Raw genomic sequence first — 14,763 nt, 5'->3', positions numbered from 1 at the left:
TCCTAGTGCTGTGCACATCAATGTCAACGTGAGACAACCAGAAACTGTGAAGAGAAACGGGGCCTGGAATTCACGAGAGCGTCACACGTTTTCCCCTTCCCTGGGGACTCAAGGGCCACATAATCAGGTGTGTCTTTTTATTTCCAGAAACCAGTAAACAGCCTTCCCACTGCGACAGAAACACCAAAGACACAGTCATCATTGCCAGAGTGTGAAAGGCACCCAGCGGGTTTTCCCCGACTCCGGGAAACGCCTGCCATGGGCTCACTAGAAGCAACGGACTGCGGCAGGAAGGAGGCCACCGGCGACTACAATTCCCAGTATGCGTACAGGGAGCGCGGTCACGCACGCGCAGCCCAAACGCTGGAAAGGAGGGCCTGCTGCGGGGCTTCTGGGAGAGAAAAATGGCCGCACCCAGGCTGCTGCCCGGCATGGGCAGGCTCTTTGAGATGCCGGCAATGCTGGGGCGGGTGAGCCGACCCCATAGCACGTCCCACGCCTTCGCGGAGGTCCTACGGCTGCCAAAGAGGCAACTGACGAAGCTCGTGTTCCCATTACAGGAACTCGAGCGGCATCTTCTCCAGGACTCGGGGTCCGACCTTCACTTGAAGACCTTCCACCCGAGCCTGGAGGACATTGCGAGGGCAGAGGGCTTCTTCACCGCCACCGCCCGGAACCGCATCGAATACCTGAGTTCGGCGGAGCGTCTTGACCACGCCCCGGACCTCCCACGTCCGGAGGTGAGATCGCAGCTGCCTGCGGGTCGTGAAGGTGGGGGCCGGGGTTTTGCCCTCACCTATTTCTTGACACAAAACGAGAGAAGTTTTCTAGCTTTATGTGGGTGCATATAATTATTTTAACTAAATAAGCAAATATAGTTTTAATTATTTTCGTAATGAATATAGGAGACTTCAAAGGGTTTTAAAATCCAAGCCAAGCTTTCAAAAAATTTTTATCCTATTTAGATAAATAGAATAAAATAGAAGTAGATAAAGAGAAGAATATGACAAGTATAATAGTTTCACAAATTAGGTGATCCTTATCAATATGTAATTTTCACCCAATCTAAATTTCCTGTCATGTGTTAAAAAATAATTATACATAGATGGCAATAATGTAGAAGACTTTATAAACAACTTTAGTGAAAGTCCATGACTGTGCATTTTATGCATGTCCTGCAGTATAATAATTTTTAAATTAGTAAAGTTTTCTTCTAAGTCTGCTAAAAGTAAACTCAGATCTCTTTACATGCTGTAAGTCCTCACTTAACATTCTGGATAGGCTCTTGGAAATTGTGACTTTAAGCGAAACAACATGTAACGAAACCAATTTTACCATGGGCTAAATGACATAAATAAGAGTTAAGTTCCTACAGCATCTTTCTTGTCACAAAAACATCACCAAACTTCTAAATAAAGACCCAAAACACTTTTAATATTGAACACTGAATGTGAACTATACGTACATTTAAGACAGATTAATAAAAACAAGTGAGATAATCATTTTCCAACCCACTTATTCCAGTTCAGGGTAACAGAGACAGAGCCTCTCCTGGCAGTTCAGGGCGCACAGTGGGAACCAGTGCTGGACAGGGTGCCATTACCTTGCAGGGCCCACCCACACCTACATTCCCTCATAGTGGGACAATGTAGCCATGCCAGTCCTGCACATCTTTAGGATGTGGAAGGACACTGAAGTACCGGGAGAAAACCTACACAGAAATGGGGAGAACATGCAAACTCCACATAGACAGTGGCCCCGGCTGGGAATTGATTCTTTTTCCTCATCAAGGTTATAGCAAAATGAAGTTGAATGTAACAGTGTTATTCAAGGATCTGATGTATTTGCAGTATCTGCACAACTGCACTAAAACTTTTCTTCTAATAAATAGAACTGCTATAATAACTTAAGAACATATGAATCATTTAATAATTTTGAGATAGCATTGCTTTTTGATTCAAGCTTCTAAATTACTGGATTTTTTGTGTAATTCATTTTTTAAAATTCAGTTTTATTATCTACATATTATTTTTGGATTTAATCTGGCAGAACATTTGAAATTTATGCAAGATTTAGATCAATTCATTTTGAAGGACCATGGTTTTGCACAATATATAGCATCCCTGACCCCTGCCCACTAAATGCCATATAATCATAAAGTGCCCTTACACATTTCCAAAACACGCCCCCAGGGGGCGGTATCACCCTCATTTAGAACCCCCTTCAATACCATGTTAAAAAGCAGAGCCATGGATATTAATGTTTAGTATCAGAAATATTTTGTTGCTTCCTACATTATAGAGAACTAAAGGAGAAAAGCTTAATTGGAAGAGAGGTCAAGAGAAAGGAATAACTTCTTAATTAGAATAGTGTTAGGTATACTCTGAAAGTTTGTTAGGAAATGTGGTTCCAAACCTGTACTTTAGAGCCAGTTTCGTTGGAACGCTTCTGGTTTTTATCTTCTAAAAGCTTTGTAGATATGGAAAGCTTTGTAAATGTTGCAGATGTTCTTGAGTAGCATAGAGTAATTAAAAGCATAGGTTCTGGATATAGATATCCTGAGTTCAAATTCCAACTCCTTCACTTTCTAACTGTACAATTTGGGGCCAATTAGTTAACCTCTCTCTATCTGTCCTTTTATCATCTGTAAAATGAAGATACCTCATAGGGATGTTGAAAAAGGCAAATAAAATATATGTTAAGTGCTTAGAACAGCACCTGGCATTTTGATATCATTCAATAGATAGTAGCGTATGTTAGAATTTGAGATTTGACTAAACATAAGCAACTGTTTATGGCTGTGCAAGACTGAATAGTTTGACAGATTTTTGCAGCTAATGCCTCATATAATAAATATATGTATATAAACGAGTACTCAGTTATCTTTTTTCTTGTATAAGGTGTGTTTTATAGGCAGAAGTAATGTTGGAAAATCCTCTTTAATAAAGGCTTTATTTTCATTGGCTCCAGAGGTTGAAGTCAGAGTCTCCAAAAAACCGGTATGTTAAATTTTAAAATCTCTCTGAACTATCCCTGAATTGACTAAGATGAATAGTAAATGTTGGGAAATACAAGAAATCATAATTGCTAAGTTCTTAGAAAAGTGATTTCTTTCAAACAAGTACTAAAGTAAAACATTTCGTTAATGTTCGTGTATTTCTCTGAAGAAAAGGAAGTATGTCTGGATTTATTTTAGTAGTCTTGCCAGTATCTTGAGGAAATCTTCTTTGGTCCAAATATTTTCCAAAGAGTTGTTTTATTGTAATTCTATATTTGCTTCTATGAGAATGATCATCTAGTTCTACATTGATTTCAGAGGAAACAGTTTTTTTTTTCCCTCCTATAATCGTTTACACCTTGCTAACTCATGCATATAGACCAATCAGGCAGTCCCCAGTTTACCCTGGGCCAAATTAATGTCCTTATTATCCCAGCCAGTCTGCTGTAGTAGCTTTCTATTATTTTCTAATTTCCTCTACTACCTTCTCAATGATGCAAACTCTACCAATATCTAAGATACCCTCTCTTCAGAACTCACCCTTAGTTCCCCTCACCTTATTATCTATCCGTGGCAAAACGTTCCCACCAACCCACTGCCCCTTTCCTTGCATTGGAACTCACCCATGAGGCTTCACTAGTACTTTCTTGGCCCCCACTCCTTTATATAGCTGATTCCCTGACTCTAGAGTAGCACTGATGTTTGTTGTCATTTGTTAACCCTTTGGTGAGGTAGGGAAGGAGTAAGGTCCTTACTCCTTCCCTACCTCACCAAATAACCTAGTTAAACTCTCACTTTTAGGTAGGGAGGACAGTGGAAGAAATGTGTTTTTGACATTTCTGATCTGTAATTCTAAAATTATTTTCCCATAGATAGACACATAGCTAACAGGAACTATTTATAAAATCTTCCTCTGAAAACATTTGTTCTAAGTTCCAATCAGTTGACTTTTTATTTTTTTAAAGATATTTATTAAAATATAGCTAATGTACAATATTGTATTAGTTTCAGGTGTACACCATAGTTATTCAGCATTTTATACCTAAAGAAGTGATCACCATGATAACTCCAGCACCATACAACTCTATCACAATATTATTCACTGTATTCCCTGTGCTGTACACCACATCCCCATGACTTATTTGTTTTATACCTGGAAATTTGAACCTCTTATTCCCCTTATTTCCCCCGCCCCTTTTTTGATTTTTCAATTACAGTTGATGTTCAGTATTATTTTATATTAGTTTCAGATGTACAGCATAGTGGTTAGACATTTATATAATTTACGAAGTGATCCACCTGACTAGCACCCACCTGGCACTATACAGAGTTATTACCATATTATTGACTATATTCCCTATGCTGTACTTTACATCCCCATGACTATAACTACCATTTATACTTTTTTACTTAGTCTCCTGCCCCTCTTTAACAATTGACTTTTTAAAGTATCTTAATCTTTCCTTTTCTGATTAATAAATGTCCATAGACACACAACCGTGAATAAACCACTTATCTGTACGTCATTTTTGGTTGCACAGATATTTTATTAGTGCTGTACCTGCTTTTAAAAAATGATTTAATGAAAGCACTAAAATCCACCTAATGGAACATGCAAAACTTCTTCATTTTAGGGAAGCAATAATCTAGGCATAATAAACTATCCGACTTTGCATTTAGGCTTTATGAAAACACATATGATTAACAGTAATCATTTAATTTAAGCTATCTGCGTCATAATTTATTTTTCTTTAAAGGAGAGATAGATTACTCATCAGAGAACATTGACTAGTTCAGTCACACCATTTAGAACAGGGTAACTTTTTTCACTGAAAGAGAGCTAATGAAATAGGAAAGACTCCAAAATATTTTGTCTACATATTTCTAATATGGAATCTAAAGTTCTTCTTGTCATATAGATTCTCTTAAAATTATGAGTTAGAGAGAAGAAGTAGTATCATCTAAGCTTATCTCCAGTTGCTTCCCTTCCATCTTTTTTTCCTGTATCATCATCAGCATAGCTGGGGTTATGTGTAGAATACTTATACATGTTAATAAATATGTGTTAATTGAATTGAAAATATTTGAGTCATGAACTACATAAAGGACATATTTTAAGGAAGCTTTCATTTTTCTTTTTTTCAGGGGCATACAAAGAAGATGAATTTTTTTAAAGTTGGAAAGTATTTTACATTGGTGGACATGCCAGGTTATGGCTATAGAGCACCTGAAGATTTTGTTGACATGGTTGAGACCTATCTAAAAGAACGGAAGAAGTAAGGAAAAAATTTTCTTATAATAGTTATACATTTAAACCAAAAGCTTATTTTCATTAAATGAAAAAACATGATGATCATTTTAGTTTATCAAGTGATTTCTTTTAGAAAATCCATTTTATTCTCAATATTTTGCAACACAAAATTTGGGACCAAGGTATGTACTGCATGCTTAGTTTTTTCCTGTTGGTTAGCTTAATCTTAAGTAACTGTTTTCCTGAATTGAGACTGTAAATAGTACTTGAGCAGAGTTTATTTATATTCTTATACCAAACTCTTAGCCAGCTAATTTTGAAAATGAAAATTGTTGGTTAATGTGGTATTTACCAGGTTTAAATAAACTTATGTAAAGTCTTAAAGTACTTCTGACATCATTTCCTCTATAAATGTCACCTTTTTTTGTTCCCATAGGTAGTCAGATGGCAATTGTATGTTTAAAGCATTGCACGATGTGTAAGAAAATTAACGTTAACTTTGAAGTGTCAAAAAGTGTTTACAAGCATCTCGCTTGTTGTAGCTTTACATAGAAACTAAGAGGAAATGTTTACACAAGAAAATACAAATATGATGTCTGGTTTGTGTTATCTGTTAGTTTTAAAGTAACATTTGAAAATTTAAACATTTTTATGATAACATAGTTAATTGGGTTCATATCTCTTTCTCCCACTAGAGTTCAAGCTCTCAGAGGAAGGGATTCACTCATCTTTGTATCCAATCCCAAGCATAGTGTCATGTTCAATAGATGCTATTGAATAAATTAATATTTAGTGAATTTAGTTAACTTGGACTGTAGGATGGACTTCCTAGTGAACCGAGAATTTCCTTTAGAGCCTCAAGAAATTAACTTTGACTAAAAAAATGGTCAAAGGAAAATTTATTAGCATAGTGAGGGTGGGAGAAATGAATTAGTTTTATATTACCATTAATCTTTATTTCTGCATTCTTATAGTTTGATGAGAACATTTTTGTTAGTGGATAGTGTTGTTGGAATTCAAAAAGCAGACAATATTGCCATAGAAATGTGTGAAGAATTTGCATTACCTTATGTGGTGAGTATTTCTTTTGAATCATGGTTGCAGTTAGAAATACCAGTTCTGTGTGAGTCTGTCAGTCTTTTTAATAAATAAGCAAGTCTTGCCTCCTCAAGAGATAAAGGAGTAGCTTTTGAATAATCTTTGATTATCAGTCATTAATAAGTTCTGTGAAACTTTTCCTTCTCTCAGCTTTAAGTTTTCAAAATTCTAGTCAAAGAACAGATTTAAGCTGTTTAGAGTTCTTAAGTTCGTTCATTCTTTCTTTTTTACTAACAATGTAAACATTTGTTTAAAACATGTTAGTAGCTCTTTAACAGCAGCTTGTTAGATAGTACTTTTCAGTATGTAAATAAAACTGTAACTGAAAAATTTGCTAAACTAATTCGGAATTTAAGAACCATTACAAGAACATAGCAGGCTCAAGTGCACACAAGTAGGATTTTTCTATTCTTAAAACAAAATTTCTTTTGGGAATATCTTACCAGTGTTTTTTTTTTGTTTTTGTTTTTGTTTGTTATTTGCTCTGCAATAGAATACAAATTGGTATATTGGTATCCACATTTATTTTGTTTTGTGAGTTTTCCAGATTAGTACTCTTAAAGTTCTAAGGAAAAGTGGAGAACTTATTGACTACAATTTAGTTTCAAAAAAGTGTCAGAAAACCACTAAAATCTAACCATGGATTTTAATGCAAATCAAACCATGTTACTACTCAGCAACTTTTTTGAAAGCCCTGTAAAGCATTACTGATTGCCTACAGTTACAAGGAGCCAACGGATTGATAGTCTACATAGTAAAAAAAAAAAAAAAGCCTAAATAATGCCAGACTGGTTTTATTAACTGATAGTATTCCTGATTTGGTCTCATGGATTACCAGTTTGTGAAATTATATATTTTCCTCAATTTTAACTTTAAAGAAATATTACTTACTTCTTTGAAAAAGAGCTTGTGATAGACGAAATTATGTCTCCTTTTAAATATCAGCATGTTCGCCTTTATGAGGAAGGACTCCCATTTGAGGGATTCACGGGTCATTAGAAACGACCCACTTTTTGCTTCTTTCTTCTACCATTAACACTTTCTATAACTGAAAAGCCTAAATAGTCAGGAAATTTAATTTTATAGAAATTTTCCAGGAAAACCTGGTAGATCAAGGTTTTACTTTTTAATTGATTTTGTAATCATCCATGCTTTGACCTTCTTCTAGTATGTGATTGTCTTTAAATTAGTAATTATTCAAAGTAATTACTAGAAAGGCTAGTAAATTCTAGACTTACTTAGAATATAATTATATAAAGCTTGTAATAGTAGATACAGCTTACAAATAGGCTAATTTCTAATTTTTCCTTTAGATTATTATAGATGAAACCATTCTGTAGGTCAAAAAATTACAAGTTGGCAACTTTTTATGGATCAATTTATTAATACTCACTTATATATCTTAGACCACAGTGTGTATAGTAATCATATGAAACATTTGGCTTATGGCAGTTGCACATATGACTCCAGGGTCCTTTAGCAGGAATTTTTTTTATTTTATAATGAGGAAACAAGTGCAGAGTGTTTAAGAAACTTGTACATGTCACCTAGTCGTTATTGAAAATTTATAGCTAAAATGTGTAAAACTTTGTATTAAGAAATACTTTATTTCTAATGCTGAAATATTTGTTTTCTTGTAGATGGTATTAACAAAAATTGACAAATCTTCCAAGGGACATCTTTTAAAACAGGTGCTTCAGATCCAGAAATTTATTGACACTAATACGCAAGGATGTTTTCCTCAGTTGTTTCCTGTAAGGTAAGAGTCGTTTTTACAACTCTACATACTAATAACCTTTAGTATTAAATTAGTGTTTCTTAAATTGAGGTGTCACTTAAAATTAGAGGAGTTTGGAAGACTATACACTTAGCCATGATTTATTGGTATAACTCATCCCCACTTTTTTTTCTTCCATTTTTTCTTCCTTCTGCAGATTTTGCTGGATCTTCCCTGTAGGTATCTTCATTCTCCTTCCACCAAAGCTTAGCTCAACACTAGACCACAGCAGAAGTGAAAACTTTTTACTTTTTAGAATTAGCTATACAATAGCCACAGTAAAAATACTATCATCCCTTTCTCAGTTCCAAAGAAAAACAACTTATCTTTATGGTAGAAAGCTCATTCAGGCTATGATGGATAAAAATATTCCTTTCGAAGGACCATGTATTAAAAAAAAAAAAAAGTGTCATATAAGTTAGAATTAAGCACTGGTAGGAGACAGAATGATTATTTCCTGAGCTGGCAATTTTTGAGATATTGGGTGTAGTTTAGTGATGAAACATGAGTTTGTATTTTCAGTGTATGTCTTGGGCACACAGTAAGTGACCTGTACTATTGCAGAGTTACAGTGCCACTCCCCTGTGATTTTTCCCACTCTAACTTCTTTGTGAGAGGCACTATGGTAGTTGCTACGAGAAAACAATGAAACCAAGTAACAGTTGTATAGTAAATTATTCTCTAAGCCAGGGGTCCCCAACCCCCAAACCACAACCAGTCTGTGGCCTGTTAGGAACCAACTGGGCCACACAGCGGGAGGTGAGTAGCACCAGCGAACGAAGCATCATCTGTATTTGAAGCTTTTCCCTAGTGCTAGCATCACCGCCTCAGCTCTACCTCAGATCATCAGGCATTCGATTCTCATAGGAACATTGGTCCCTGGTGCCATAAAGGTTGGGGACTGCTGCTCTAAGCAGTCATTCTAGGTCCTACCAATTCAGATCACATTTAAATTATTTGTAATTATAAAATGGCTATCAAAATCCCTCTTTATTCATTCCTACAAAATGTTCTTCTTTCACTTACATTCGTATTTATCCTGTTCATTTATCTTGTTCATATGTGTTGCATATATACAATGGAAACTCCTAGGAACAGGAATGAAATCCTACTTCTTCTTAGAGCCCTGAGCATTGTCACAGAAAAACAGCTGTTTCTGTTAACTACTTAATAAGGAAGTGAGACTTCAGCAAAAAAGGCAACACAAACATAAGATGGGCAAATTATGCCTTAACAGCAGCCTTTATTGAAAAAAAAAATTTTTTTAAGTTTTAGTTGACTATAAGCTGAGTTTGATTTAATAGTATAATGGGGCTAGGGAAAAACTGACAATGTTTTCTCGAGCTACATTAAGAGAATTATAGTGTTCAAAACAAGGGAATGATCAAGCAATAGTCCCACACTGCTGTAAGCTGGATGCCACCATACCAATCAAGTTAGAGTGTGGCTTAACATTAAGAACAACTAGAGCTATCTGAAAACAGATGATCTTGGGGGAGGTCATGTCACTAGATCATGCAAAACACTTAATTGATCCTCACAGTAAACATCCCTATTTCATAGATACAATTACAAGTTGAAGAAGTGAAGTGCGTTGCAGAGAAGTATTGGCTATGATAGAAAGAGCATGGGCTTTAGAACCAGCTATGGTTTTATATGGTTCCTCTACTTCTTGGCTATAGATTTTAAAGCAACTTGTTTGATTTTCTGAGTCTGTTTTCTCACTAGTAAAAATGTGATTGTTAGAAGGATAAAATAAAATGTATTGTGACTGATGTACTCCCATTCGCCGTATAATAAATGTTAGTTGCCTTCTTTGCCAAAGATCAGACAGTAAATGGTAGGGTCAGGCCAAAAACCCAGCTTATCAGATTCCCAGTACTTTTTAGGGGCATTCCTGTCTTTAGATATACCAGCATTCTCTGCTGTATAAGCATGGAGTCACTGTTGCCACTGTACTCACCAGAGGTGACCAAGGCACTATAGAAACCACACAGCACTCAAAGTCTAAGAATTGAGACATAGGAGCCTGTTGACTTTCTAGAACATCAGTGTTCACTACACCAGTGACCACATATAGCAAACTGGCAGGCTATACTCTGTAGTTTTCAAAACCCAATTCAGAAAGTAGTTGTATATACTTCCTGCTTTTACTAGCATGACTTAATCCCATTCCATCCCTCCAGATGGAGTTTGGCCTATTCACAGAATAAGTATAAGTCATATTTTCTTCTCTTCCCGTATGATCTTGATAGGAGAAAGGTGGAAATGTGGGTAGACATGGTCCAGTGAGGTTTGGCCTTAAGCCTTTAGGCAAAAGTTCAGCATTAACCTTCATATCTGAACTGTCCCAACTGAGAAAAGTATAGACGGTGAAGGGCCCTAAAGATTGCTGCTGGGATCAGTCTGTTTTTATAAATGGTATGAAATAAATAGCTAAGTAGGTACAGTATAATTGCTTCAGTGGTTTTCTATGTAGTGAAATTCCAAGCAAACAAAACTGACTCTTGAGAACCAAATAAAATCATGAGTTGACAGAAATGTTGTAAATGAGTTCAAGATGTCATGGTTATTGTGTGGATTATCCAACTTTAACTCTCCTTTATGTTGTATAACTTCAGTTATAACCCAAGAATCATTATGGGCTTTCTCATGCAGTCAGCTTTGGTCAAAAAGTCTAAAATGCTATACTTTATCAGGAAGGTAATTAGCAATATAGGAGAAAATATTTTATCTGTTTTATATACAGGTATACACCATACCTGCATCCATAATAATAGTATAGCCATAAAAGTCAATGTATCCTGGGGAACCATGTGTTTACTTCTATGCTGATGGGTGAATGGATATGGATGGATATAGTAAGACAGATAGGTAATAATAGACAGTAATGGTGATGATAATTTTAAAAAATCATCCAAAAAGGTCTAAATAATCAAGTTGAATCTCTGTCACAAAAATAAAGAGATAAAAACTTTTAGTCCGTGAAATAGAAAGCAAAATAGAAGATATCCCAATAGCATTTTCACAGAAATAGAATAATCCTAAAATTTGTATGGAACCACAAAAGACCCCCAATAGCCAAAGCAATCTTGAAAAAGAACAAAACTGGAGGCAATCACACTCCCTGATTTCAAAGTATATTAGGAAGCTATAGTAATCAAAACAGTATGGGATTGGCATAAAAAAACAAACACAAAGATCAACAAAACAGAATAAGGAGCCTAGAAATAAACCCATGCATATATGGTCAATTAATTTACAACAAAGGAGTCAGGAATATACAGTAGGGAAAGGACAGTCTCTTCAATAAATAGTGTTAGGAAAACTGGACAGCCACATGCAAAAGAATGAAACTAAACTACTATATTATACCATACCCAAAAATTAGCTCACAATGGATTAAAGATTTGAAGGTAGGACCCAAAACTATAAAACTCCTAGAAGAAAACATAGGTGGTAAGCTCCTTGTCAGTGGTCTTAGTGATGATTTTTGTATCTGACTCCAAAACCAAAGACAACAAAAGCAAAAATAAACAAGTGGGACTACATCAAACTAAAACGTTTCTGCATAGCAAAGGAAATCATCAATGAAATGAAAAGGCCGTTGACTAAAATGGGAGAAAATATTTGCAAATCATATATCTGATAGCGGGTTAATATCCAAAATACACAAAGAACTCATACAACTCAATAACAACAAATCCAATTTAAAAAATGGGCAAAGGAACTGAATGGACACTTTTCCAAAAAAGACATTCAGATGGCTAATAGATACATGAAAAGATCACTTAATCATCAGGGAAATGCAAATCAAAACCACAATGAAATATTACCTCATGGCTATTAGAATGGCTGTTAAAAAGACAAGAATTAACAAATGTTGACAAAGATGTAAAGAAAACGCTTGTGTACTGTTGGTGGGAATATAAATTGTTGCAACTTCTAAGGAAAACAGTGTGAAATTTCCTCATAAAAATAGAACTACCATTTGATCCAGCAATTCCATTCTGGATATTTATGCAGTGAAAACGAAAACAATAATTCAAAAAGATATATGCACCCATGTTCACTGCAGCATTATTTTCAATAGCCAAGATATGGAAACAACCTAAATGTCTTATCAATGGATAAATGGATAAAGATGATGTGAGATACACACACACACACACACACAAATGGAATACTATTCCGCCACAAAAATGAATGAAATCCTGCCATTTGCAACAACATGGGTGGACCCTGAGGACATTATACTAGGGGTAATAAGTCCGAGAAAGACAAATACCGTATGATCTCACATGTGGAATTTAAAATAACAAAAAACCAAGCTCATATCGTGGAGACTGGTGGTTACCAGAGGTGCAGTGGGGGAAGAAAGAGTTGAAGGAGGTCAAAAGGTACAAACTTCCAGTTCTGAGTCACGAGGATGTAATGTACAATATGGTGACTATAGTTAATAATACTGTGTTACATATTTGAAAGTTACTGAGAGTGGATCTTTAAAGTCTTCATCACAAGAAAAAAACTTTGTAACTATGGTGACAGATATTAACTAGACTTATGATCATTTTGCGGTATATACAAATATTGAATCATCATGTTGTACACCTGAAACTAATATATGCCAATTATACCTCCATACAAACAAACAAAAACAACTTTTAGTCCAGGAAATAAAAAGCAAAATAGTAGATATGGTGAAATTTTTAGAATTATAAAGGAAATAGAACAGATAATGTGGACCATCAGATTTAGAATACCACAAGAGGCTGGGGGAAGAGAGGAAAGGTAGGACAAATTAAGACCTTGTTTCATACACGGAACTCAAGAGTTTTGTAAACAATCTTTTAAATTAGATGAATTCAGATCTATGCTACCTCTAAAGTAAGGATGAATATGATTTTTCTTTTCTTTTCACAGTGCGGTGACCTATTCTGGAATCCATCTGTTGAGATGCTTTATAGCGAATATAACAGGAAATCTTAAGACTAATGGCACCTAGTTTAGCTGAAGACTCAAAACTTTTTATGCCAACTGGAGTTAAACACTTAGAATGTCAACATTGTTTTAAATGTTGTATGTATAATTTGCAGAGGATCACTTCAGCTTTCAAACCCGTATCTTCTCAAAGTAAGAATGAGTTTGTGCCTGGGAGAAAAAATGGTTTATAAATGATACAATTATGTTGTTCATTAGAAACAGGTACTAGTAGTTTTTCTTATTTTAACAAACTGACAAATGGCCATGCCACCCTGAACATGCCCAATCTCATCTGATCTCGGAAGCTAAGCAGAGTCGGGCCTAGTTAGTACTTGGATGGGAGACCACCTAAGAATACCAGGTGCTGTAGGCATTTAAAAAAAAAAAAAAACCTGACAAGAGCAACATATAGAAGTCCATAGGATGAAAACCTATTTACTACTATGTAGAGAAGGGTTTGCCATATTATTGGGCTGTCTTTTAAAGAATGTCTATTATGTATATTTTTTAAATATTAAAATGGAGGAGGTAAAAAAGGAGCTACTTTTCCATTAAGCACTGATAGGTAAGTTGAAGATAAATGCTCCTATGTATAGGCATATGTAGGAGCATTTTTTGTGTCCTTATCTGAATAGAAATCAATTCTTGATGAAATTTCAGTCCATGCTGGAAACACAAATAAATTCAGGCTGGGATCAGTTGCCCTCGGGTGAACACAGGATTCAGAATCAGAAGACCAGAATTCAAGTTCCAGTTCTATTATTTTTTTGTATGTTGGACCTTGGGCAAATTACTTGATTTCTCTGGGCTTCATTTGTAACTCTGACCTCACAAGCTATGAAGATTAAAGTGGTATTATATGTGAAAAGGACATTTGCATCTTCGTAAAGTGAAACCAACCCAAGAATACAGCAAATTCACAGGTATTTATCACAGAAAACATCTTATGGAGGAAGTAACATTTTCTCTAGTGAAAGACAAAAAACAAAACTAGTTTTAGCTGAAAAAACTTACGAAGGGGGACAAAATAATTGATGGGACTTAGAATCGGTACATTAAGATTCAGAATGGAAAGATAATGCCTTACTTTGAACTAAAGTTAATAAAAAAGATTTTTCTGAAGATGTTGCTGACCTATTCATACAAGTGATTTAGCTTTTCAAAGTGAGGCCAAATAATAAAAGGTTATAAGCAATAAAAAATTAAGGCTGTAAAATAACTTTGTGGCTTTTTTAGAAAATTCAATTTTGAATATATTTTCAGTTGTTTTGTAGCAGACAGAGCTAGTCTATTCTATCCAGCAGTGTTTTAAGCTTTAAAAAATGCTGAGGAAAAAATACAATATATACTAGGATACTTTTTTCTGCAAATCTATATAAAACATAAAACAAGGCTACAACCTACTTAAATAGAAGCTTAACGTAATTCTAGTAAGCTAGAATATTTGATATATAACTTTAAACTTCACATCATTATTTGAAAATACATAAGATTTACGCTCTCAGAACAATTGTACAAGCAACAAATATCAGATGATAACATCAGCACCAAATTATAAATTTATGTTTAGCCTTATTCCTGGGTCTACTTTGTGTCTGCTAGCTTTATTTTTCCATTTAACTTTCTCACCTACTTCTACTTTGTTATTCTGTTGTA

The 14,763-nt window shown here is 35.1% G+C and overlaps 1 protein-coding gene and 1 pseudogene across 3 annotated transcripts; both read left to right on the top strand.

Annotated features, from left to right (window-relative positions):
• Positions 1 to 337: 337 nt before the first annotated feature.
• Positions 338 to 11,188, top strand: GTPBP8 (GTP binding protein 8). Of its 3 annotated transcripts, XM_039878964.1 has the most exons (7): positions 338 to 470; positions 561 to 740; positions 2,901 to 2,999; positions 5,144 to 5,274; positions 6,224 to 6,323; positions 7,988 to 8,106; positions 8,282 to 11,186. In XM_039878964.1, the coding sequence occupies exons 1-7, from the start codon at positions 405 to 407 to the stop codon at positions 8,544 to 8,546; spliced, it is 960 nt and encodes a 319-aa protein (XP_039734898.1). In that variant the 5' UTR covers positions 338 to 404; the 3' UTR covers positions 8,547 to 11,186. The 3 variants fall into 3 exon arrangements, with proteins under 3 accessions (XP_039734898.1, XP_039734897.1, XP_039734896.1); XM_039878963.1 differs by having other exon boundaries at positions 369 to 771; positions 2,971 to 2,999; positions 8,282 to 11,188; XM_039878962.1 differs by having other exon boundaries at positions 372 to 740; positions 8,282 to 11,185.
• Positions 11,189 to 13,361: 2,173 nt separating this feature from the next.
• On the top strand, positions 13,362 to 13,480 carry LOC120615865 (uncharacterized; annotated as a pseudogene).
• Positions 13,481 to 14,763: the final 1,283 nt, after the last annotated feature.

This window comes from Pteropus medius, unplaced genomic scaffold (assembly GCF_902729225.1).
Source record: "Pteropus medius unplaced genomic scaffold, Ma_sr-lr_union100, whole genome shotgun sequence".
Taxonomy (NCBI): Eukaryota; Metazoa; Chordata; class Mammalia; order Chiroptera; family Pteropodidae; genus Pteropus; species Pteropus medius.
Note: the sequence above shows the minus strand (reverse complement) of the source record. Positions and strands in the feature narration are given on the sequence as shown.